The sequence below is a fragment of the Oncorhynchus gorbuscha genome, linkage group LG09 (assembly GCF_021184085.1).
Source record: "Oncorhynchus gorbuscha isolate QuinsamMale2020 ecotype Even-year linkage group LG09, OgorEven_v1.0, whole genome shotgun sequence".
NCBI lineage: Eukaryota > Metazoa > Chordata > Actinopteri > Salmoniformes > Salmonidae > Oncorhynchus > Oncorhynchus gorbuscha.
Genome location: NC_060181.1, coordinates 84234913 through 84258850, shown reverse-complemented (window position 1 = coordinate 84258850; position 23938 = coordinate 84234913). Strand labels below are relative to the sequence as shown.

Below are 23938 nucleotides of genomic sequence, written 5' to 3'. Positions count from 1 at the left end.
CCGTTCTTGTGATCATTTTGACCCCACGGGGTGAGATCTTGCGTGGAGCCTCAGATCGAGGGAGATTATCACTGGTCTTGTATGTCTTCCATTTCCTAATAATTGCTCCCACAGCTGATTTCTTCAAACCAAGCTGCTTACCTATTGCAGATTCAGTCTTCCCAAGCTGGTGCAGGTCTACAATTTTGTTTCTGGTGTCCTTTGACAGGTCTTTGGTCTTGGCCATAGTGGAGTTTGGAGTGTGACTGTTTGAGGTTGTGGACAGGTGTCTTTTATACTGATAACAAGCTCAAACAGGTGCCATTAATACAGCTAATGAGTGGAGGACAGAGGAGCCTCATAAAGAAAAAGTTACAGGTCTGTGAGAGCCAGAAATCTTGCTTGTTTGTAGTTGACCAAATACTTATTTTCCACCATAATTTGCAAATAAATTCATTAAAAATCCTACAATGTGATTTTCTGGATTTTTTTTCTCAATTTTGTCTGTCATAGTTGAAGTGTACCTATGATGAAAATTCTTTTTAAGTGGGAGAACTTGCACAATTGGTGGCTGACTAAATACTTTTTTGCCTCACTGTATATATATATATTTATTTATTTATATTTATTTATTTATATACATACACACACACACACATAAAGTCAAACGCGTACTCTCACACACCACCTCATGAACCTCTAAAAACTCTCTCTCTCTCTCTCTCTCTCTCTCTCTCTCTCTCTCTCTCTCTCTCTCTCTCTCTCTCTCTCTCTCTCTCTCTCTCTCTCTCTCTCTCTCTCTCTCTCTCAGGCTGCTAAATGGTGTGGTGATGGCCTCTACCTGCTGGCCTCCCAGCCCGTGGACAAGTGTCAGTCACATGAAGGGGCGGAGTCAGCGCTGCAGGAAATGGAGCGTTACCTAGATACGACGGGACACAACAAACTAACTGATCCTAGCTCCATCTACAGTGATTACAAGACAGTGCTCAACCAGGACTTCAGGGTAAGGGGATCCAGCTCTCTGACATGAATCCATGTCTGGATATCACTAAAATCTGTCATCATAACGTCAATAAGTCAACGCAAATAAAATTCAATAAACAGCTGTCAACACCTGTGAGTGTCCCACAGTAATGTTGCTCCTGGTCCTCTGCACTCCTCTCTCCTTTCCTCTTCTCTCCTTCTCTCATATCCCCTTTCCTCTCCTCTCCTCCTCTCATCATCCCCTTTCCTCTCCTCTCCTCCTCTCATCTCCCCTTTCCTCTCCTCTCCTCCTCTCATCTCCCCTCTTTCCTCTCCTCTCATCTCCCCCTTTCCTCTCCTCTCATCTCCCCCTTTCCTCTCCTCTCATCTCCCCCTTTCCTCTCCTCTCATCTCCACCTTTCCTCTCCTCTCATCTCCCTCTTTCCTCTCCTCTCATCTCCCCCTTTCCTCTCCTCTCATATATCCCCTTTCCTTTCCTCCTCCCTCAGGATCAAATAGATCAAGTCTTTCAGAAGCAGGTATCCGTGCAGGAGATGTTTGAGAAGAGGATGGTCAGTCTGAAGAAGCTGGCAGCCAAACAAACCAGGCCAGTCCAGCCTGTGGCACCAAGGCCTGAAGCCTTCATCAAGTCCCCACTCTCCTCGCCAGGTGAGCCCCTTATATACCACCAGTCCTAACATACCACCAGTCCTTACATACCACCAGTCCTTACATACCACTAGTCCTTACATACCACCAGTCCTAATATACCACCAGTCCTAACATACCACCAGTCCTTACATACCACCAGTCCTTACATACCACTAATCCTTACAAACCACCAGTCCTAATATACCACCAGTCCTAACATACCGCCAGTCCTAACATACCACCAGTCCTAACATACCACCAGTCCTAATATACCACCAGTCCTAATATACCACCAGTCCTAATATACCACCAGTCCTTACATACCACCAGTCCTAACATACCACCAGTCCTAACATACCACCAGTCCTTACATACCACTAGTCCTAACATACCACCAGTCCTAATATACCACCAGTCCTAACATACCACCAGTCCTAACATACCACCAGTCCTAACATACCACCAGTCCTTACATACCACCAGTCCTTACATACCACCAGTCCTAACATACCACCAGTCCTTACATACCACCAACATAGAGTTAATGCTCTTTTAACTGGAACAGACAATGTATATTTAGATACGTGTATAGTGTCAATTTCCCACCTCATGTCCGCACCTCTCTCTTCCTCTGCGCCATAGCAAAGAGAGTGCTGGAGAAGAGTTGCTCAGAGGGAGACTCTATGAATGGGGTCAGCAGTAGAACAGTAAGTAGAGGTTCCTCTTACTTTGGTCAGTCTTTTACTGTGGGGTAGTATTGTCATACCAGTAGTATGTATGTTAAATGAGACACTAGCTCCAGTCATTTCAGTAGATCCTCATCCTATCCTGTGTTCTCAGGTGGAGGGCCAGCTACAGAGCAGCAGAAGTACCTCACTGTCAGAGGAGGACGAGAACCTGGCCATCCTCAGAAAGTAAGTTCTGTCTATGTTCTGTCAGCTGTGATGATGTATGATGGCTAGTGTCTTCGTTATGTCTGACCATCTGTCTGTATTGAGTCATTGATGTTTCTCTGTGTTGTGTTGTTTTCTCTGTGTTGTGTTGTTTTCTCTGTGTTGTTTTCTCTGTGTTGTGTTTCACCCCATAGAAATAAGAATGATAAAGGCTCCCTAGTCATCTGGTGTCTGTATCATGTATGGCCTGTTTGTAAGCTATAGCATCTGACCCGTCTGTATAAGTTATAATAGAATCACGTCTGGCCAGTCTATAAATTATAATATAATTATGTCTGACACGTCTATATTATTATAATATAATTATGTCTGACAAGTCTATATTATTATAATATAATTATGTCTGACAAGTCTATATTATTATAATATAATTATGTCTGACAAGTCTATATTATTATAATATAATTATGTCTGACAAGTCTATATTATTATAATATAATTATGTCTGACAAGTCTATATTATTATAATATAATTATGTCTGACAAGTCTATATTATTATAATATAATTATGTCTGACCCATATAGGGAAGCAAAATTCCGGTAACTTTCCAGGAATTCCCAGTTTTTCCAAAAACATAGTGGGAGGATTCCGGATTTCCTGTTTATTCCCTCTCAATCCCGGGAATCTTCCAACTGGGATTCCTGGAAAACCTAGGAATTTGGGGAAAATTACCGGAATATTGCAACCCTAATCCTGTCTAAATCATGCCCGACCTGTCTATACTCTGTCTGACCTGTGCTATGTCGCTCTGTAGACATGTAATGAATGAGCTACTGGAGACAGAAAGGGGGTACGTGGAGGAACTGCACTGTGTCCTACAGGTGTGTATCCCTCTCCCCTGAACCATATGAACCCTCAATCCCTCTCCTCTGGACCATATGAACCCTCAATCCCTCTCCTCTGGACCCTATGAACCCTCAATCCCTCTCCTCTCCCTCATATGATCCCTCAATCCCTCTCTTCTGGACCATATGAACCCTCTCCTCTGAACCATATGAACCCTCAATCCCTCTACCCTGGACCATATGAACCCTCTATCCCTCTACCATGGACCATATGAACCCTCTCCTCTGAACCATATGAACCCTCAATCCCTCTACCCTGGACCATATGAACCCTCAATCCCTCTCCTCTGGACCATATGAACCGTCTCCTCTGAACCATATGAACCCTCAATCCCTCTACCCTGGACCCTATGAACCCTCTATCCCTCTCCCCTGGACCATATGAACCCTCTATCCCTCTCCCCTGGACCATATGAACCCTCTATCCCTCTCCTCTGAACCATATGAACCCTCTATCCCTCTCCCCTGGACCATATGAACCCTCTATCCCTCTCCCCTGGACCATATGAACCCTCAATCCCTCTCCCCTGGACCATATGAACCCTCAATCCCTCTCCCCTGGACCATATGAACCCTCAATCCCTCTCCTCTGGACCCTATGAACCCTCAATCCTTCTCCTCTGGACCCTATGAACCCTCAATCCCTCTCCTCTGGACCATATGAACCCTCTCCTCTGAACCATATGAACCCTCAATCCCTCTCCCCTGGACCATATGAACCCTCAATCCCTCTCCTCTGGACCCTATGAACCCTCAATCCCTCTCCTCTGGACCCTATGAACCCTCAATCCCTCTCCTCTGGACCATATGAACCCTCAATCCCTCTCCTCTGGACCCTATGAACCCTCAATCCCTCTCCTCTGGACCCTATGAACCCTCAATCCCTCTCCCCTGGACCATATGAACCCTCAATCCCTCTCCCCTGGACCATATGAACCCTCTCCTCTGAACCATATGAACCCTCAATCCCTCTCCCCTGGACCATAGGAACCCTCACCCCTCTCCCCTGGACCATATGAACCCTCTATCCCTCTCCCCTGGACCATATGAACCCTCACCCCTCTCCTTTGGGCCCTATGAACCCTCAATCCCTCTCCCCTGAACCATATGAACCCTCAATCCCTCTCCCCTGGACCATGTGAACCCTCAATCCCTCTCCTCTGGACCCTATGAACCCTCAATCCCTCTCCCCTGGACCATATGAACCCTCAATCCCTCTCCCCTGGACCATATGAACCCTCAATCCCTCTCCCCTCTCCCCCATATGAACCCTCAATCCCTCTCCCCTGGACCCTATGAACCCTCAATCCCTCTCCCCTGGACCCTATGAACCCTCAATCCCTCTCCCCTGGACCATATGAACCCTCAATCCCTCTCCCCTCTCCCCCATATGAACCCTCAATCCCTCTCCCCTGGACCCTATGAACCCTCAATCCCTCTCCCCTGGACCCTATGAACCCTCAATCCCTCTCCCCTGGACCATATGAACCCTCAATCCCTCTCCCCTGGACCCTATGAATCCTCAATCCCTCTCCCCTGGACCATATGAACCCTCAATCCCTCTCCCCTGGACCCTATGAACCCTCAATCCCTCTCCCCTGGACCATATGAACCCTCAATCCCTCTACCCTGGACCATATGAACCCTCAATCCCTCTCCCCTGGACCCTATGAACCCTCAAGCCCTCTCCCCTGGACCCTATGAACCCTCAATCCCTCTCCCCTGGACCATATGAACCCTCAATCCCTCTCCCCTGGACCATATGAACCCTGTCAGTCCTCTTCACCTGTGTGCATCTGTCCTAAGTATTCAGCTTGAGCTCAATCATGAGCTCAATCATTGGAGGTGCTGGTTCACAAAACTGACCTGAGATCTGTCTCTAGGTCATCCTAAATAATCTTTCTCTGTGTATTTCAGGGCTATGCCTCAGAGATGGACAATCCAGCCATGGCCAGCCTCATGCCCGCTCCTCTGCAGAACAAGAAAGATGTGCTGTTTGGCAACATGCCAGAGATCTACACCTTCCACAAGAGGTAAACGAGTTCCCACCCCCCTAGTGATTAATAATGGTACTTACACAGTGATAGAACAACTGTCATTGTACTAACTGACTGATCATCTCTCTGTTTCTTGTCATCTTCCAGGACCTTTCTGAGGGAGTTAGAAGAGTACCAAGGCTGCCCGGAACTTGTGGGTCGTTGTTTTCTGCAGAGGGTGAGGGATTGGAGATATGTTGTGTCTAAATCACTAGTCTGATTGTGAAGCAGGGGTATTACTCTCTTTTCTTTAATTTCTCTCTCTCGCTCTCTCTCTCTCTCTCTCTCAGATGACAGACCTGCAGATCTATGAGAAGTATTGTCAGAATAAACCTCGCTCTGAGAGCTTGTGGAGACAGTGCTCCGACTGCACCTTCTTCCAGGTACACACCTTTTACACACATCCCCTTAGGTACACACCATATACACCTCCTCTAAGGTACACACCATATATACACCTCCCCTGAGTTACACACCATATATACACCTCCCCTAAGGTACACACCATATATACACCTCCCCTGAAATACACACCATATATACACCTCCCCTTAGGTACACACCATATACACCTCCCCTGAAATACACACCATACATACACACCTCCCCTGAGGTACACACCATATACACACCTCCCCTGAGGTACACACCATATACACACCTCCCCTGAGGTACACACCATATACACCTCCCCTGAGGTACACACCATATATACACCTCCCCTGAGGTACACACCATATACACACCTCCCCTGAGGTACACACCATATATACACCTCCCCTGAGGTACACACCATATATACACCTCCCCTGAGGTACACACCATATATACACCTCCCCTGAGGTACACACCATATATACACCTCCCCTGAGGTACACACCATATATACCTCTCCCCTGAGGTACACACCTCCCCTGAGGTACACACCATATACACACCTCCCCTGAGGTACACACCTCCCCTGAAGTGCACACCATACATACACACCTCCCCTGTGGTACACACCATATATACACCTCCCCTGAGGTACACACCATATACACACCTCCCCTGAGGTACACACCATATATACACCTCCCCTGAGGTACACACCATATATACACCTCCCCTGAGGTACACACCATATACACACCTCCCCTGAGGTACACACCATATATACACCTCCCCTGAGGTACACACCATATACACACCTCCCCTGAGGTACACACCATATATACACCACCCCTGAGGTACACACCATACACACCATATATACACCTCCCCTGAGGTACACATATACACCTCCCCTGAGGTACACACCATATATACACCTCCCCTGAGGTACACACCATATATACACCTCCCCTGAGGTACACACCATATATACACCTCCCCTGAGGTACACACCATATATACACCTCCCCTGAGGTACACACCATATACACCTCCCCTGAGGTACACACCATATACACACCTCCCTGAGGTACACACCATATATACACCTCCCCTGAGGTACACACCATATATACACCTCCCCTGAGGTACACACCATATATACACCTCCCCTGAGGTACACACCATATATACACCTCCCCTGAGGTACACACCATATATACACCTCCCCTGAGGTACACACCATATATACACCTCCCCTGAGGTACACACCATATATACACCTCCCCTGAGGTACACACCATATACACCTCCCCTGAGGTACACACCATATACACACCTCCCCTGAGGTACACACCATACATACACACCTCCCCTGAGGTACACACCATATATACACCTCCCCTGAGGTACACACCATATACACACCTCCCCTTAGGTACACACCATACATACACACCTCCCCTGAGGTACACACCATATATACACCTCCCCTGAGGTACACACCATATACACACCTCCCCTTAGGTACACACCATACATACACACCTCCCCTGAGGTACACACCATATACACACCTCCCCTGAGGTACACACCATATATACACCTCCCCTGAGGTACACACCATATACACACCTCCCCTGAGGTACACACCATATATACACCTCCCCTGAGGTACACACCATATACACACCTCCCTGAGGTACACACCATATATACACCTCCCCTGAGGTACACACCATATATACACCTCCCCTGAGGTACACACCATATATACACCTCCCCTGAGGTACACACCATATACACACCTCCCCTGAGGTACACACCATACATACACACCTCCCCTGAGGTACACACCATATATACACCTCCCCTGAGGTACACACCATATACACACCTCCCCTTAGGTACACACCATACATACACACCTCCCCTGAGGTACACACCATATACACACCTCCCCTGAGGTACACACCATATATACACCTCCCCTGAGGTACACACCATATACACACCTCCCCTGAGGTACACACCATATATACACACCTCCCCTGAGGTACACACCATATATACACCTCCCCTGAGGTACACACCATATATACACCTCCCCTGAGGTACACACCATATACACACCTCCCCTGAGGTACACACCTCCCCTGAGGTACACACCTCCCCTGAGGTACACACCATATATACACCTCCCCTGAGGTACACACCATATATACACCTCCCCTGAGGTACACACCATATACACACCTCCCTGAGGTACACACCACACCTCCCTGAGGTACACACCATACATACACCTCCCCTGAGGTACACACCATATATACACCTCCCCTGAGGTACACACCACACCTCCCCTGAGGTACACACCTCCCCTGAGGTATATACACCTCCCCTGAGGTACACACCATACATACACACCTCCCCTGAGGTACACACCATATATACACCTCCCCTGAGGTACACACCATATATACACCTCCCCTGAGGTACACACCATATACACCTCCCCTGAGGTACACACCATATATACACCTCCCCTGAGGTACACACCATATATACACCTCCCCTGAGGTACACACACATTTCCTACTAATCTTTTCTCCCTGTTCTGGTCTGCACCAGGAATGTCAGAAGAAGCTGGAACATAAACTGGGCTTGGATTCCTATCTCCTGAAACCGGTCCAGAGGATCACCAAATACCAGCTCCTGTTGAAGGTATATCATCTATAAAGATCTAATCTGCATTAGGGGAAACAGCACCACTGCCTCACCCCTCTGCCTCTCATCCCCTATAGTCCAAACCCTATCAGCCCAGTTCCATCCTCTCTCCTTCACTTCCTCATGCCTTAAAGCTGACATCCCTAAAGGGGACACAGCACCACTGACTCACCCCTCTGCCTCTCATCCCCTATAGTCCAAACCCCATCAGCCCAGCTCCATCCTCTCTCCTTCACTTCCTCATGCCTTAAAGCTGACATCCCTAAAGGGGACACAGCACCACTGACTCACCCCTCTGCCTCTCATCCCCTATAGTCCAAACCCCATCAGCCCAGCTCCATCCTCTCTCCTTCACTTCCTCATGCCTTAAAGCTGATATCCCTAAAGGGGACACAGCACCACTGACTCACCCCTCTGCCCCTCATCCCCTATAGTCCATACCTCATCATCCCAGCTCCATCCTCTCTCCTTCACTTCCTCATGCCTTAAAGCTGACATCCCTAAAGGGGACACAGCACCACTGACTCACCCCTCTGCCCCTCATCCCCTATAGTCCATACCTCATCATCCCAGCTCCATCCTCTCTCCTTCACTTCCTCATGCCTTAAAGCTGACATCCCTAAAGGGGACACAGCACTACTGTTCTCCAGGTTCTTCTTTTTGTTTTGTTGGTGAAAGAAGCATCCAGCATCGTGGAGGGAAAAGAGTTGCAGTACATATTCTGATGTTCTATCGCCAGCGTGATGATGTCAGATGGGGAAAACTGTGTTGGTTGTTTGCAGTAACTTCTTTGTCGTTGTCATGTCCCAAAGGGACGTGGTAGTTTCCCCAATTAAGGATTCTAGCTTTGTTGTCTCAAACATTAAAATATTTAGGTCCATATTAATATCTTTTGTACTTTGTTCTTTATACACCATTCCATTACAGACCTAAAACGTCAATGTGTGTCTTTGAATTGTAGGAGCTGCTAAAGTACAGTAAGGGCTGTGAGGGGTCAGAGGCCCTGCAGGAGGCGCTCACCTCTATCCTGGGAATCTTGAAGGCTGTCAATGACTCCATGCATCTCATTGCTATCACTGGATACGATGTGAGTTTATAATCGCTCAACTTCACATTGTATGAAATGTACTGAATATTGTATCAAATGTACTGCAAATTGTTATGAAATGTATTGCATGTTATGAAATGTACTGCATATTGTATGAAATGTACTGCATATTGTTATGAAATGTACTGCATATTGTATGAAATGTACTGCATATTGTTATGAAATGTACTGCATATTGTATGAAATGTACTGCATATTGTTATGAAATGTACTGCATATTGTATGAAATGTAAATTGTATGAACTGCATATTGTTATGAAATGTACTGCATATTGTTATGAAATGTACTGCATATTGTATGAAATGTACTGCAAATTGTTATGAAATGTATTGCATGTTATGAAATGTACTTCATATTGTATGAAATGTACTGCATATTGTATGAAATTGACTTCATATTGTATGAAATGTACTGCATATTGTATGAAATGTACTGCATATTGTATGAAATGTACTGCATATTGTTATGAAATGTACTGCATATTGTATGAAATGTACTGCATATTGTTATGAAATGTACTGCATATTGTTATGAAATGTACTGCATATTGTATGAAATGTATTGCATATTGTTATGAAATATACTGCATATTGTATGAAATGTACTACATATTGTTATAAAATGTATTGCATATTGTATGTAATGTACTGCATATTGTATGAAATGTACTGCATATTGTTATGAAATGTACTGCATATTGTATGAAATGTATTGCATATTGTTATGAAATATACTGCATATTGTATGAAATGTACTGCATATTGTTATAAAATGTATTGCATATTGTATGTAATGTACTGCATATTGTATGAAATGTATTGCATATTGTTATGAAATATACTGCATATTGTATGAAATGTACTGCATATTGTTATACAATGTATTGCATATTGTATGTAATGTACTGCATATTGTTATGAAATATACTGCATATTGTATGAAATGTATTGCATATTGTTATGAAATATACTGCATATTGTATGAAATGTACTGCATATTGTTATGAAATGTATTGCATATTGAATTAAACATATTCCTTTCATGGCGTCAACATCACATTATATCAGATATGTCAATATTACATGAGTCAGCAGCACCATAGCTTATGATGGCACATTAACTTTCTCCTGACCTGTGACCCCTCTTCTGATAGGGTCACCTGGGTGACCTGGGCCGGCTGCTGATGCAGGGGTCATTCAGCGTGTGGACGGAACACAAGAAAGGTCACGCCAAGGTCAAGGACATGGCCCGCTTCAAGCCTATGCAGAGACACCTGTTCCTGCACGAGAAAGCCCTGCTCTTCTGTAAGAGACGCGAAGAGAATGGGGAGGGCTACGAGAAAGCCCCGTCCTACAGCTTCAAACAGTCCCTTAGTGTGAGTCTGTCCTGTCTGTCTGTCTGTCTGTGTTGTCTGTCTGTCTGTCTGTCTGTGTTGTGTGTCTGTCTGTCTGTGTTGTGTGTCTGTCTGTGTTGTGTGTCTGTCTGTGTTGTCTGTCTGTCTGTCTGTCTGTCTGTCTGTCTGTCTGTCTGTCTGTCTGTCTGTCTGTCTGTCTGTCTGTCTGTCTGTCTGTCTGTCTGTCTGTCTGTCTGTCTGTCTGTCTGTCTGTCTGTCTGTCTGTCTGTCTGTCTGTCTGTCTGTCTGTCTGTCTGTCTGTCTGTCTGTCTGTCTGTCTGTCTGTCTGTCTGTCTGTCTGTCTGTCTGTCTGTCTGTCTGTCTGTCTGTCTGTCTGTCTGTCTGTCTGTCTGTCTGTCTGTCTGTCTGTCTGTCTGTCTGTCTGTCTGTCTGTCTGTCTGTCTGTCTGTGTTGTGTGTCTGTCTGTGTTGTGTGTCTGTCGGTCTTACCAAGTGTTTGATATTGCAAGTGAGTTAAAATAGATGCTTTAGATGGTAACATTTTCCAACATGGTATGCCCTCTACCAGATGAGTGCTGTGGGCATCACTGAGAATGCCAAAGGTGACAACAAGAAGTTTGAGGTCTGGTGCAACTCACGGGAGGAGGTGTACATTGTGCAGGTGCGTGACCAGCACTCAAACCCTGTCCATTCAACTGCTATAGATTACATGACAATGTATTTATTTTTTACAATGACACACAAATCACATCGGACTCTGTTTGGAATGTAACACATATATCTGCACAAACCAGTAATGGGTTTCATCGTTGTAATTCAGGCCCCGACGACTGAGGTGAAAACCACATGGGTGAACGAGATCCGGAAGGTTCTGACAACACAGCTGGAGGCCTTCAGAGGTAGACCTGGGGGTCATATATTATTTGTTTTCTTTCTAATACTTAGAGTGTATTCTATTCTAATTACATTGAGTGTTACATTGTTCAGTGCTCATGATAAGGTGGGACTGTGGTAGATCTCCCTGCATGTCTTCCAGAAGCCAGCCAACAGAGGTCGTCAGACGGACTGTTCCAGTTCCCTCCTACCGCTGGAGAACCTGTCAGCCTTGGGTCAGTCACCTGACCCATATTGACCTATCACTGAACCTCTCCCACACTTGTTCCATACCAAATCACATTTTATTGGTCACATACACGTGATTAGCAGGTGTTATTGAGGGTGTAGCGAAATGCTTGTTCTTCCAGCTCCGACAGTGCAGTAAATCTAACTGGTGATATCTAACATATCTAACAACATATACCCAATGCTCATACCTCCATACCTCATCATCCCAGCTCCATCCTCTCTCCTTCACTTCCTCATACCTCCATACCTCATCATCCCAGCTCCATCCTCTCTCCTTCACTTCCTCATACCTCCATACCTCATCATCCCAGCTCCATCCTCTCTCCTTCACTTCCTCATACCTCCATACCTCATCATCCCAGCTCCATCCTCTCTCCTTCACTTCCTCATACCTCCATACCTCATCATCCCAGCTCCATCCTCTCTCCTTCACTTCCTCATACCTCCATACCTCATCATCCCAGCTCCATCCTCTCTCCTTCACTTCCTCATACCTCCATACCTCATCATCCCAGCTCCATCCTCTCTCCTTCACTTCCTCATACCTCCATACCTCATCATCCCAGCTCCATCCTCTCTCCTTCACTTCCTCATACCTCCATACCTCATCATCCCAGCTCCATCCTCTCTCCTTCACTTCCTCATACCTCCATACCTCATCATCCCAGCTCCATCCTCTCTCCTTCACTTCCTCATACCTCCATACCTCATCATCCCAGCTCCATCCTCTCTCCTTCACTTCCTCATACCTCCATACCTCATCATCCCAGCTCCATCCTCTCTCCTTCACTTCCTCATACCTCCATACCTCATCATCCCAGCTCCATCCTCTCTCCTTCACTTCCTCATACCTCCATACCTCATCATCCCAGCTCCATCCTCTCTCCTTCACTTCCTCATACCTCCATACCTCATCATCCCAGCTCCATCCTCTCTCCTTCACTTCCTCATACCTCCATACCTCATCATCCCAGCTCCATCCTCTCTCCTTCACTTCCTCATACCTCCATACCTCATCATCCCAGCTCCATCCTCTCTCCTTCACTTCCTCATACCTCCATACCTCATCATCCCAGCTCCATCCTCTCTCCTCCACTTCCTCATACCTCCATACCTCATCATCCCAGCTCCATCCTCTCTCCTTCACTTCCTCATACCTCCATACCTCATCATCCCAGCTCCATCCTCTCTCCTTCACTTCCTCATACCTCCATACCTCATCATCCCAGCTCCATCCTCTCTCCTTCACTTCCTCATACCTCCATACCTCATCATCCCAGCTCCATCCTCTCTCCTTCACTTCCTCATACCTCCATACCTCATCATCCCAGCTCCATCCTCTCTCCTTCACTTCCTCATACCTCCATACCTCATCATCCCAGCTCCATCCTCTCTCCTTCACTTCCTCATGCCTTAAAGCTGACATCCCTAAAGGGAACACAGCACCACTGACTCACCCCTCTGCCCCTCATCCCCTACAGTCCATACCTCATCAGCCCAGCTCCATCCTCTGTCCTTTACTTCCTCATGCCTTAAAGCTGAAATCCCTAAAGGGAACACAGCTGTCTATGATCTGGCGGACTCACTAAACACAAATGCTTTGTTTGTAAATTATGTCTGAGTGTTTGAATGTGCCCCTTGCTATCCGTAAATACAAATTGTGCTGTCTGGTTTGCTTAATAGAGTGGTTCCCAACCAGGGGTACTAGGTCCCCTGAGGGCACTGAGCATATCCACAGGGGGTACTAGGACACCTGGGGGTACTGGGTCTATCCACATGGGGTACTGGGACACCTGGGGGTACTGCGCCTATCCACAGGGGGTACTGGGTCTATCCACAGGGGGTACTGGGACACCTGGGGGTACTGGGTCTATCCACATGGGGTACTGGGTCTATCCACAGGGGTACTGGGTCTATCCACAGGGGGTACTGGGTCTATCCACAGGGGGTACTGGGTCTATCCACAGGGGGTACTGGGACACCTGGGGGTACTGGGTCTATCCACATGGGGTACTGGGACACCTGGGGGTACTGGGCCTATCCACAGGGGGTACTGGGTCTATCCACAGGGGGTACTAGGACACCTGGGGGTACTGGGCTTATCCACAGGGGGTACTAGAGAAGAATCATGAGACCAATAGCCTGCTGGTAAAATGCACATGAGGGGCTACTTCAGGGGTCCTCCGGGCAGAGCAACATTCAGTTGGTGGTATAGAGCAACATTCAGTTGGTGGCACAGAGTAACATTCAGTTGGTGGTACAGAGTAACATTCCGTTGGTGGTACAGAGCAGCATTCCGTTGGTGGTACAGAGTAACATTCAGTTGGTGGTATAGAGTAACATTCAGTTGGTGGTACAGAGTAACATTCAGTTGGTGGTACAGAGTAACATTCAGTTGGTGGTACAGAGTAACATTCAGTTGGTGGAACAGAGTAACATTCAGTTGGTGGTACAGAGTAACATTCAGTTGGTGGAACAGAGTAACATTCAGTTGGTGGTACAGAGTAACATTCAGTTGGTGGTACAGAGTAACATTCAGTTGGTGGAACAGAGTAACATTCAGTTGGTGGAACAGAGTAACATTCAGTTGGTGGTACAGAGTAACATTCAGTTGGTGGTACAGAGTAACATTCAGTTGGTGGAACAGAGTAACATTCAGTTGGTGGTATAGAGTAACATTCCGTTGGTGGTACAGTAACTGACAAAGGTTGGGAACCACTGGCTTAATAATTTAAGGAATGTGAAATTATTTATACTTTTACTTTTGATACTTTAGTTTATTTTCGCAATTACATTTTCTTTTGATAAGTAAGTATATTTAAATCCAAATACTTTGACTTTTACTCAAGTAGTATTTTACTGGGTGACTTTCACTTTTACTTGAGTAATTTTCTATTAAGGCATCTTTACTTTTAGTCAAGTATGAGAATTGGGTCGGGGAGGTACTTAGATCCAGACTGATTGTGGAGAAGACACTAACGTACGAGGCATGACATAGCGTTTGGCCGGAACAAGGAGTCTGGGTGGCCAAGCAACTTGTCTTCGCCTCTCTTGCACCAATGAGAAGGATTTATTTTCCAGTCTAGTATAAATCACATGGTTCTGGGTTTTGTGGGTGCAGGATTGATCATCGTTATAACCTGAACACAACATGTTGTGTACCCTCTGTGGGTTGCAGTGTGTTTCTGACTGTTTCATCCTCCTGTTTCCCCCAGTTCATTTAGAAGAGGGGAGAGGAGCATGAAAGTGAAGAAGGGAGAACCCAGCAGCCCCGACGCTAACTCCTCCCCAATAACCAAAGGTGAACAGAGAGGGGGGGTGGGAGGGTAGGAGCGTCAGCTGTATAACGCAAACCCAGCTCAGAACAACACCTTTCAACTGGGTCTAATACTTATCACTTTACTAAAGCTCCCCTTGTTAATCTAAACAACACTACCTTCTGACTTTTACACTTTACTCAACTTTGCTTCTCCCTCTTTGATGAGATGACTAATCTTTCTCTTCACTTTCCCCTCTTACACCCTTTTCCCTATGTGGTCTCTTCTTTCTATTTTGGATGTCTTTCTCTCATCACTGCACTTTCTATCTTTCGCTCCCTTTTATTATAACTCGCATGCCTCTTCCTGTCACTCTTCTGTTTCTCATCCCACTCGCCTCTCCCTCCTGCCCTCTCTACCCTGCTCCTCTCCCTCCTGCCCTCTCTACCCTGCTCCTCTCCCTCCTGCCCTCTCTACCCTGCTCCTCTCCTTCTCCTGGCCCAGACGGGGCAGTGACCAGTCCTACCTTTAACAGAGCAGCAGTGGCTAAAAAGCGTTTTACCTTGCAGGGCTTCAGCAACTTCAGCAAAGGTAATAGCACTGTCTCGCCACCAGGGGCTACCATAGTACTTTATGTTACTACATCATGACAGGGCTTTACAAGGCTAATGTCAGCACTGTAGAATACAACATGAAAAAAATGGCATGCTTCCTTCCACAGACTTCTCACCTCCTGACAAAAAAAGCTTAACTTTACCCAGGATGCCTCTCTCTCTGCCAGGTACAGATTAGCGTCTAGAGAGGTAACTTCGGCCCATAGCTTTACCCGACCAATTAGAGCTATACTGTAGCTGATAGTAAATTGACCACTTCAGACCATGTATCTCTGTTTTTCACCCCTGTGGTGTGTGCTACTACTGACAGCGTAGACATACTTCCTGTAACTTCCACTTTAAAGATGTGCTACTACTGACAGAGTAGACATACTTCCTGTAACTTCCACTTTAAAGATGTGCTACTACTGACAGAGTAGACATACTTCATGTAACTTCCACTTTAAAGATGTGCTACTACTGACAGAGTAGACATACTTCCTGTAACTTCCACTTTAAAGATGTGCTACTACTGACAGAGTAGACATACTTCCTGTAACTTCCACTTTAAAGATGTGCTACTACTGACAGAGTAGACATACTTCCTGTAACTTCCACTTTAAAGATGAGCTACTACTGACAGAGTAGACATACTTCCTGTAACTTCCACTTTAAAGATGTGCTACTACTGATTTCTACTTCCTGATAGTGTCTAGCTGCTCCTCTTCACTCTCTTCTCTTCTATTCGGCTAGGTTCTCCCACAAGCCCTGACCATAAAACCAAACGTCATGAGATAAAGAGTGATCCCACTCCGTTCGGCTTCAAAGGTACACCATCCCATAATAACTCTATTCCCTGACTCTGTGGTCGACCACGGTCACTGTATTTGATCCTTTTGACCGTGTTTGGTCAGGGTGATTTTTTTACACACAGCAGTTTCTCCCCTCAGACAAAGAGAACATGGTTCATCAGGGAATGTATGACACATTGTGTTGACTGACAGGCAACAGTGGTCGTAGTTACCACGCTCGGTCATTTACAGTGGTTGAGCACGTTCGCTGCGGTCTATCCCTTTGACTGTGTTTCATTGCGGTCGTGTGTATCTATCTCTCTCTCAGACCCAGACCCTTACGCTCACCTCCACCTGGGCCGAGTCAGGTGGCTCAGCACCTCGAGTCTCTTACAGACCAAGAGGAGAGGTAAACGTACAGCACTCGACTGGACTGGTTGAGACTATTGAAATGTGGAATGATCACAAAATGGCTGCCAAATTTCCTTGAGAGGTTTGCCCCTCGTCTCTCTCACTCCCTACACACTGTGTTCCCAGGCCTGAGTGTGTGTATACACATGCAATATATTTATCAAGAAACGGGCACTTTCCTGGTTGCTTAGTGGTGTTGCGGTTCTGAATGGTCCAGCACGATTACTGTAGGCTCACTGATGGCTTTATGGTTGAGTTCCACTGGACTTGGTCCTGTTCTCTCTGATTGTTGTCCACCCCGTCACTGACTGTATCTGGTCAAGCAGAAGTTGCTGCAGTGCCTGCTCTCACTCTGTGTGTGTGTGTGTGTGTGTGTGTGTGTGTGTGTGTGTGTGTGTGTGTGTGTGTGTGTGTGTGTGTGTGTGTGTGTGTGTGTGTGTGTGTGTGTGTGTGTGTGTGTGTGTGTGTGTGTGTGTGTGTGTGTGTGTGTGTGTGTGTGTGTGTGTGTGTGTCGCTCTCTCTCCACACCATACTCTTATGTCCCCTCTCCCTTCCTCCTCTAGGATGGACCAAGGGCTCTCTCTCATTGGATGCCAACGAGGAGAATGATGGGTACTCTAGCACTGAAGAGCCCCTAACCTCTGACCCTGAGGATGAGGGGGGAAAGAAACTGGTGAGTGTGTATCTGTGTGATGATTGTCATCCACTCCAAGCTGTTTTGTAGCGCCACGTACAAACCGTTTTAAAAGAATAGTTTACAATCGTACATACAATGTAACACCCTATCTTGACGGTGCGCAGTGTGCAGGGAAGTACACAGTGATGTCTGACTATGAGAAGTGCAGCACCCAGGATCTGTCAGTCAAGAGTGGTGAAACAGTTCAGCTGATCAAGGAGGGAGAAGATGGCCAGTGGTGAGGATATTACCTCGACACTGGGTTTCACACAATCACACTATCACACTAGTCTATTCCAGCAGGGTAATATTCATTAGGACACATCATAGTAGGTAGCAAAGATAGCTAAGTGCTGATTGGGCTGACTGGGTTGTGTGTGTTTCTGTAGGTTTGTGAAGAATCTGAAGACTAAGCAGGAGGGCTGGGTGGCTGCTGCCAACCTTGACACCCTGATTGGAGAGTCCACGTCCTGCCAGTCTCTCACCAGCTCAGGTACAACCTCCTCTCCATCTAGGTACAATTATGTGTGTGTGTGTGTATGTGTGTGTATCTCTCCTACGCCATCTCCTCTAACCTCTCTCTGTGTGAGCATCTCTCCTAAGCCATCTCCTCTAACCTCTCTCTCCCTGTATGTATATATATATATATATTACAGAGGGCAGTGGCTCAGGGAACCTCAGCACTTCATCCAGCTGCTGTGAGACCAACACCAGCTCCTTTGACATCCAGCCCTGAACCCTTCCCTGGCCACATCAGGCCGCCCCTGGTCTCCAGAGCCGACAGCTACAGCACCAGCTGGTGGCTCCCCCAACAAAGCAGTACTTTCTTCCCCACCCATAACCCAATTTAGCCTCTCCTTACCCAGAGGAAAGCCCCTGGATTAGGATGCTGGTCAGCCACTTCAAGAAAATGCCAACTAATGCCAATGTTCCAGTGACCAGTCTATAGATAGTAGTGTCATTGATTAGAGAATGGATCTGGTGCCCTGGTGTAATTGTAGAGACACAGTGCAGTGTTTGTAGAAAGAAGCTACATTCATCCATCTATCCACACATCCACAGGATGAGCAAGTGGAGTATGAGGTCTAGGATTGATGGAAGGTGAACTGTTCCTAGATCTGACCGTCAGCTGTGCAAGCAGACCTGAGGCTGGCTAATATCAATGGCACTACGGCAGACAAAATGCTATGGACAAGCTGGAACCTGGCATAACCAATAGAATTTGAATAACATTCTAGAATGAATTAGAATTCTAATTCTATGAATCTGATCAGGTGTCAGTAATGACATGGATCGTGTTGACCGGTCTTGTTGTACTGTAGGCCTGTGTCACTGTTATAGTTCTGTTGGTCCACATCATGGTACCTTTGACTGTCTAGAAATAGACAAGACTCTTCGTATTTTTCAAATAGAAAGTTATTGTAAATAAAAAAGATTATGAATGCAATGAATGTAAAGTATACCTTGTTTAGCTTTTCAGATTGTTGCTCTATGAGTGTTACCAGTCACCTCAAACATGTGACCATGGAAGTAACCAGTATGACCTATGGTAGGCCTATGACTATCTTATTGCCTGTTGGACAGTGGGGGTAACTGTGTATTTGAAAGCTGAGGGATGTGAATGACTAGTTATGTACTTTGATAAACATGTTATTCTACATATTTCTATCTCTGTAATGTAATCTCTCTCTACTATTTCTATCTTGCTTGGCCTTCCACCCCCTTGTCCTCTTAATTAGCTTACCCTGTCCTACAACATTAGTTTTGTATGACTCAGACCACAGGAGGCTGCTGAGGGGAGGACTACTCATAAAAAGGCCTGGAATATAATGAATGGAATAGTATCAAATGCATGGAAACCATTTATTCAGTTCCAGCCATTACTTTGAGCCTTGTCCTCCCCAATTAAGGTGCCTCCAACCTCCTGTGATTCAGACAGAGCAGTCACAGTATTCACTGTTGGTTGTCCTCGTCAAATAACTTTGAGATCCCTTTTTCATCCACTCCTACGGCTGTCCAGTCACACATGTATTAAACATGACTTTGGATATAGGCTGTCCAGTCACACATGTATTAAACATGACTTTGGATATAGGCTGTCCAGTCACATGTATTAAACATGACTTTGGATATAGGCTGTCCAGTCACATGTATTAAACATGACTTTGGATATAGGCTGTCCAGTCACATGTATTAAACATGACTTGGATATAGGCTGTCCAGTCACACATGTATTAAACATGACTTTGGATATAGGTTGTCCAGTCACATGTATTAAACATGACTTTGGATGTATGCTAGTCATTTTACGGGCATTTCTCCATGTGTACTTTTCTCCTTTTGTTAATAACTCAGTATCCAGTATACAGTCTTAAATTATTTATTGCTTTACAATCATTTATAAAGATATTGTTTATTACCTCACTATTTTCTTTAAGAAATCAGAAATTCTGTCAGCATTGTCTGTTTTTTTTGTATTAAAAAGGACTTTGTGTCAACTAATGATGACCCTAAACCCTGCCTAGTTCTACAATTTCTCCTAAATCATCCTATTTCCCAAGCAAAAATAGCCTTTGCATGACAAAAACATCCCCCATAATATTTTTACACCATTAAAATGCTCAGAATTGAAGAAATTGTACTCTCTCTCATCTCTAACTATCGGGAAGCCTGAAAGAACAGGCTGAGAGGGAGGAGAGCTTATATTCATGAGCTCCCCTTGAATGAGAAAACGCCCTTGTGGTCGTCGCCTGGTAACAAGGTAAACAATCCTTACCTAAATTGTAATTCACAACCCATTTTCTCTGCAAAATGCTCTCATGGCCAAGAGAACTGGCTCATGTTCCTGACATGTTTCACATTTACATATCATTCTTGGTGTACAGATGCACTGTGTTTATGCATATATGAGTCCAATAACAAAGACAGATGTTTCCAAAATAGAATACAGCATTCCTTTTCTCCATATGAAGTTTAGTCAGACTATTGTTTTGTAACTAATTACAGAATACATTTCTTCACAATAATTAGTAAAGCCCGAGACACCTTAGAAGCGTAGACATAAAGGTATGTATATGAAAACAGCATATAATGAGTGTACTGGACAATTTATTGGTGCCTCTTCATTAGCATTATAAATAACAATATATTCAGAATTGTATGTATTGATCAGACATTTATTTGATCATTTACAGATTAGGCCAGCACAACCGAAATATTGATCAACATAAATGATGGTGAGAAATAATGATGAGACATCATTTGACATTTAAGAAATACATTAGAGCCATATGCCTTATATGGGCACCCGGCCACCCAACAGTGTGCAGGACCCTTTGACTCATACAATTTGTAACGCTGCAATCCTGTCCGAATGCTTGAAGAAACAATACAAAGTGTGATGTCATCACGTAAACGTGATTTACTTTGACTTTAGAAAACTCAACCACCTACAGAGATTAATGGGGACCCGCATACCCCACTTCAATCAAGTAGGCTTCAGTCACCCTCAGGATTGACGTGGGAGACAAATAGCTAGGCCCGCCTCCTTGTCAGGCCTCTCACACTGGGCCGACAGGGGTCCTGGGATGCATAGGTCAGGCCTCTCACACTGGGCCGACAGGGGTCCTGGGATGCATAGGTCAGGCCTCTCACACTGGGCCGACAGGGGTCCTGGGATGCATAGGTCAGGCCTCTCACACTGGGCCGACAGGGGTCCTGGGATGCATAGGTCAGGCCTCTCACACTGGGCCGACAGGGGTCCTGGGATGCATAGGTCAGGCCTCTCACACTGTCCTGGGGCCGACAGGGGTCCTGGGATGCATAGGTCAGGCCTCTCACACTGGGCCGACAGGGGTCCTGGGATGCATAGGTCAGGCCTCTCACACTGGGCCGACAGGGGTCCTGGGATGCATAGGTCAGGCCTCTCACACTGGGCCGACAGGGGTCCTGGGATGCATAGGTCAGGCCTCTCACACTGGGCCGACAGGGGTCCTGGGATGCATAGGTCAGGCCTCTCACACTGGGCCGACAGGGGTCCTGGGATGCATAGGGCCTCTCACACTGGGCCGACAGGGGTCCTGGGATGCATAGGTCAGGCCTCTCACACTGGGCCGACAGGGGTCCTGGGATGCATAGGTCAGGCCTCTCACACTGGGCCGACAGGGGTCCTGGGATGCATAGGTCAGGCCTCTCACACTGGGCCGACAGGGGTCCTGGGATGCATAGGTCAGGCCTCTCACACTGGGCCGACAGGGGTCCTGGGATGCATAGGTCAGGCCTCTCACACTGGGCCGACAGGGGTCCTGGGATGCACAGCTTCCACATATGCGGTGCTCGATCAAGGGTGACCTTGAGGTGATCCAGGAGCCCATCTCTGTAGCCTGTAATATTTTGTTAAAAAGGGAAATGTTTGTTAAATGGATAGTGAATTTTATTTATTTACTGTTCTGAGTTATGACAGCATCAAGTCATTGATGTAGTGTTCTACAATGTGTTTTTTAAGTACCCGGTCTTGTTGTACTGTAGGCCTGTGTCACCGTTACAATTCTGTTACCCCCAAGATTCATGGTTCCTTTGATTGTCTAGAAATAGACAATACTCTTTATTTATTTAAATAAAAAGATTATGAATGCAATAAATGTAAAGTATACCTTGTTTAGCTTTTCAGATTGTTGCTCTATGAGTGTTACCAGTCACCTCAAACATGTGACCATGGAAGTAACCAGTATGACCTATGGTAGGCCTATGACTATCTTATTGCCTGTTGGACAGTGAGGGGTAACTGTGTATTAGAAAGCTGCCTGTTGGACAGTGAGGAGATACTGTGTATTAGAAAGCTGCCGGTTGGACAGTGAAGAGTTACTGTGTATTAGAAAGCTGCCTGTTGGACAGTGAGGAGTAACTGTGTATTAGAAAGCTGCCTGTTGGACAGTGAGGAGTAACTGTGTATTAGAAAGCTGCCTGTTGGACAGTGAGGAGTTACTGTGTATTAGAAAGCTGCCTGTTGGACAGTGAGGAGTAACTGTGTATTAGAAAGCTGCCTGTTGGACAGTGAGGAGTAACTGTGTATTAGAAAGCTGCCTGTTGGACAGTGAGGAGTAACTGTGTATTAGAAAGCTGCCTGTTGGACAGTGAGGAGTAACTGTGTATTAGAAAGCTGCCTGTTGGACAGTGAGGAGTTACTGTGTATTAGAAAGCTGCCTGTTGGACAGTGAGGAGTTACTGTGTATTAGAAAGCTGCCTGTTGGACAGCGAGGAGTTACTGTGTATTAGAAAGCTGCCTGTTGGACAGTGAGGAGTAACTGTGTATTAGAAAGCTGCCTGTTGGACAGTGAGGAGTTACTGTGTATTAGAAAGCTGCCTGTTGGACAGTGAGGAGTTACTGTGTATTAGAAAGCTGCCTGTTGGACAGTGAGGAGTTACTGTGTATTAGAAAGCTGCCTGTTGGACAGTGAGGAGTTACTGCGTATTAGAAAGCTGCCTGTTGGACAGTGAGGAGTTACTGTGTATTTGAAAGCTGCCTGTTGGACAGTGAAGAGTTACTGTGTATTAGAAAGCTGCCTGTTGGACAGTGAGATTTTCAGGGGAAAGGTAAATTGGGTTAGGTTGAATTAGCGGTATCCCTGAAAACATTTGGTTGATGGCAGAGTGACTATAGGTTAATTGGGCAATAAAAAGTTGATGTGACTAAAATTAACTTCATTGGCTGAATCCCTCCTGGTGATCAAGGGGGATCAGCCTGTTGTGAAGAAGAAAATTGACTACTTCAAATGGATATAGTGACTGACAGTATTGAGGCTATATTGGCACAGATACAAAGATGAGTCCTCTCTCTCTATATGGACTTTCTCCTAATGCAACTGTGCAGCCAATTAGCATTGTCCACTTTAGATACAATGCCAACAGCCACTTGTTGATTGACAGCTCTTAATGCAGTTCCACCTCCAACATAACCACTATGCGGATATCGACTAAAGCAGATATGATTGAATAGAGCCTTAAGGGCTGGATTAAAATCTTATCGCCCAAGTATCGAAACACCTAAAGTTAGTTTCCGATTGAGCCTACATATGTTGTGTTTACCCGTGAATGCC

General features: G+C 45.9%; 1 protein-coding gene across 1 annotated transcript in view; it reads left to right on the top strand.

Annotated features, from left to right (window-relative positions):
* The window catches only part of LOC124044461 (guanine nucleotide exchange factor DBS-like), a 57347-nt gene extending 35464 nt beyond the window's left edge, over positions 1 to 21883 (top strand). The window contains exons 11-32 of the mRNA XM_046364094.1: positions 791 to 982; positions 1452 to 1611; positions 2236 to 2300; positions 2434 to 2507; positions 3303 to 3369; positions 5311 to 5426; positions 5538 to 5607; positions 5720 to 5812; positions 8433 to 8525; positions 9490 to 9615; positions 10791 to 11012; positions 11559 to 11651; positions 11811 to 11889; positions 12006 to 12099; positions 15331 to 15416; positions 15877 to 15963; positions 16719 to 16793; positions 17085 to 17165; positions 17731 to 17840; positions 17969 to 18081; positions 18233 to 18336; positions 18500 to 21883. Of these exons, the coding sequence (XP_046220050.1) occupies positions 791 to 982; positions 1452 to 1611; positions 2236 to 2300; positions 2434 to 2507; positions 3303 to 3369; positions 5311 to 5426; positions 5538 to 5607; positions 5720 to 5812; positions 8433 to 8525; positions 9490 to 9615; positions 10791 to 11012; positions 11559 to 11651; positions 11811 to 11889; positions 12006 to 12099; positions 15331 to 15416; positions 15877 to 15963; positions 16719 to 16793; positions 17085 to 17165; positions 17731 to 17840; positions 17969 to 18081; positions 18233 to 18336; positions 18500 to 18579 (2280 nt within the window). The 3' untranslated portion in view covers positions 18580 to 21883. The remainder of the gene's footprint in view (positions 1 to 790; positions 983 to 1451; positions 1612 to 2235; positions 2301 to 2433; positions 2508 to 3302; positions 3370 to 5310; positions 5427 to 5537; positions 5608 to 5719; positions 5813 to 8432; positions 8526 to 9489; positions 9616 to 10790; positions 11013 to 11558; positions 11652 to 11810; positions 11890 to 12005; positions 12100 to 15330; positions 15417 to 15876; positions 15964 to 16718; positions 16794 to 17084; positions 17166 to 17730; positions 17841 to 17968; positions 18082 to 18232; positions 18337 to 18499) is intronic.
* The last annotated feature ends 2055 nt before the right edge of the window (positions 21884 to 23938 follow it).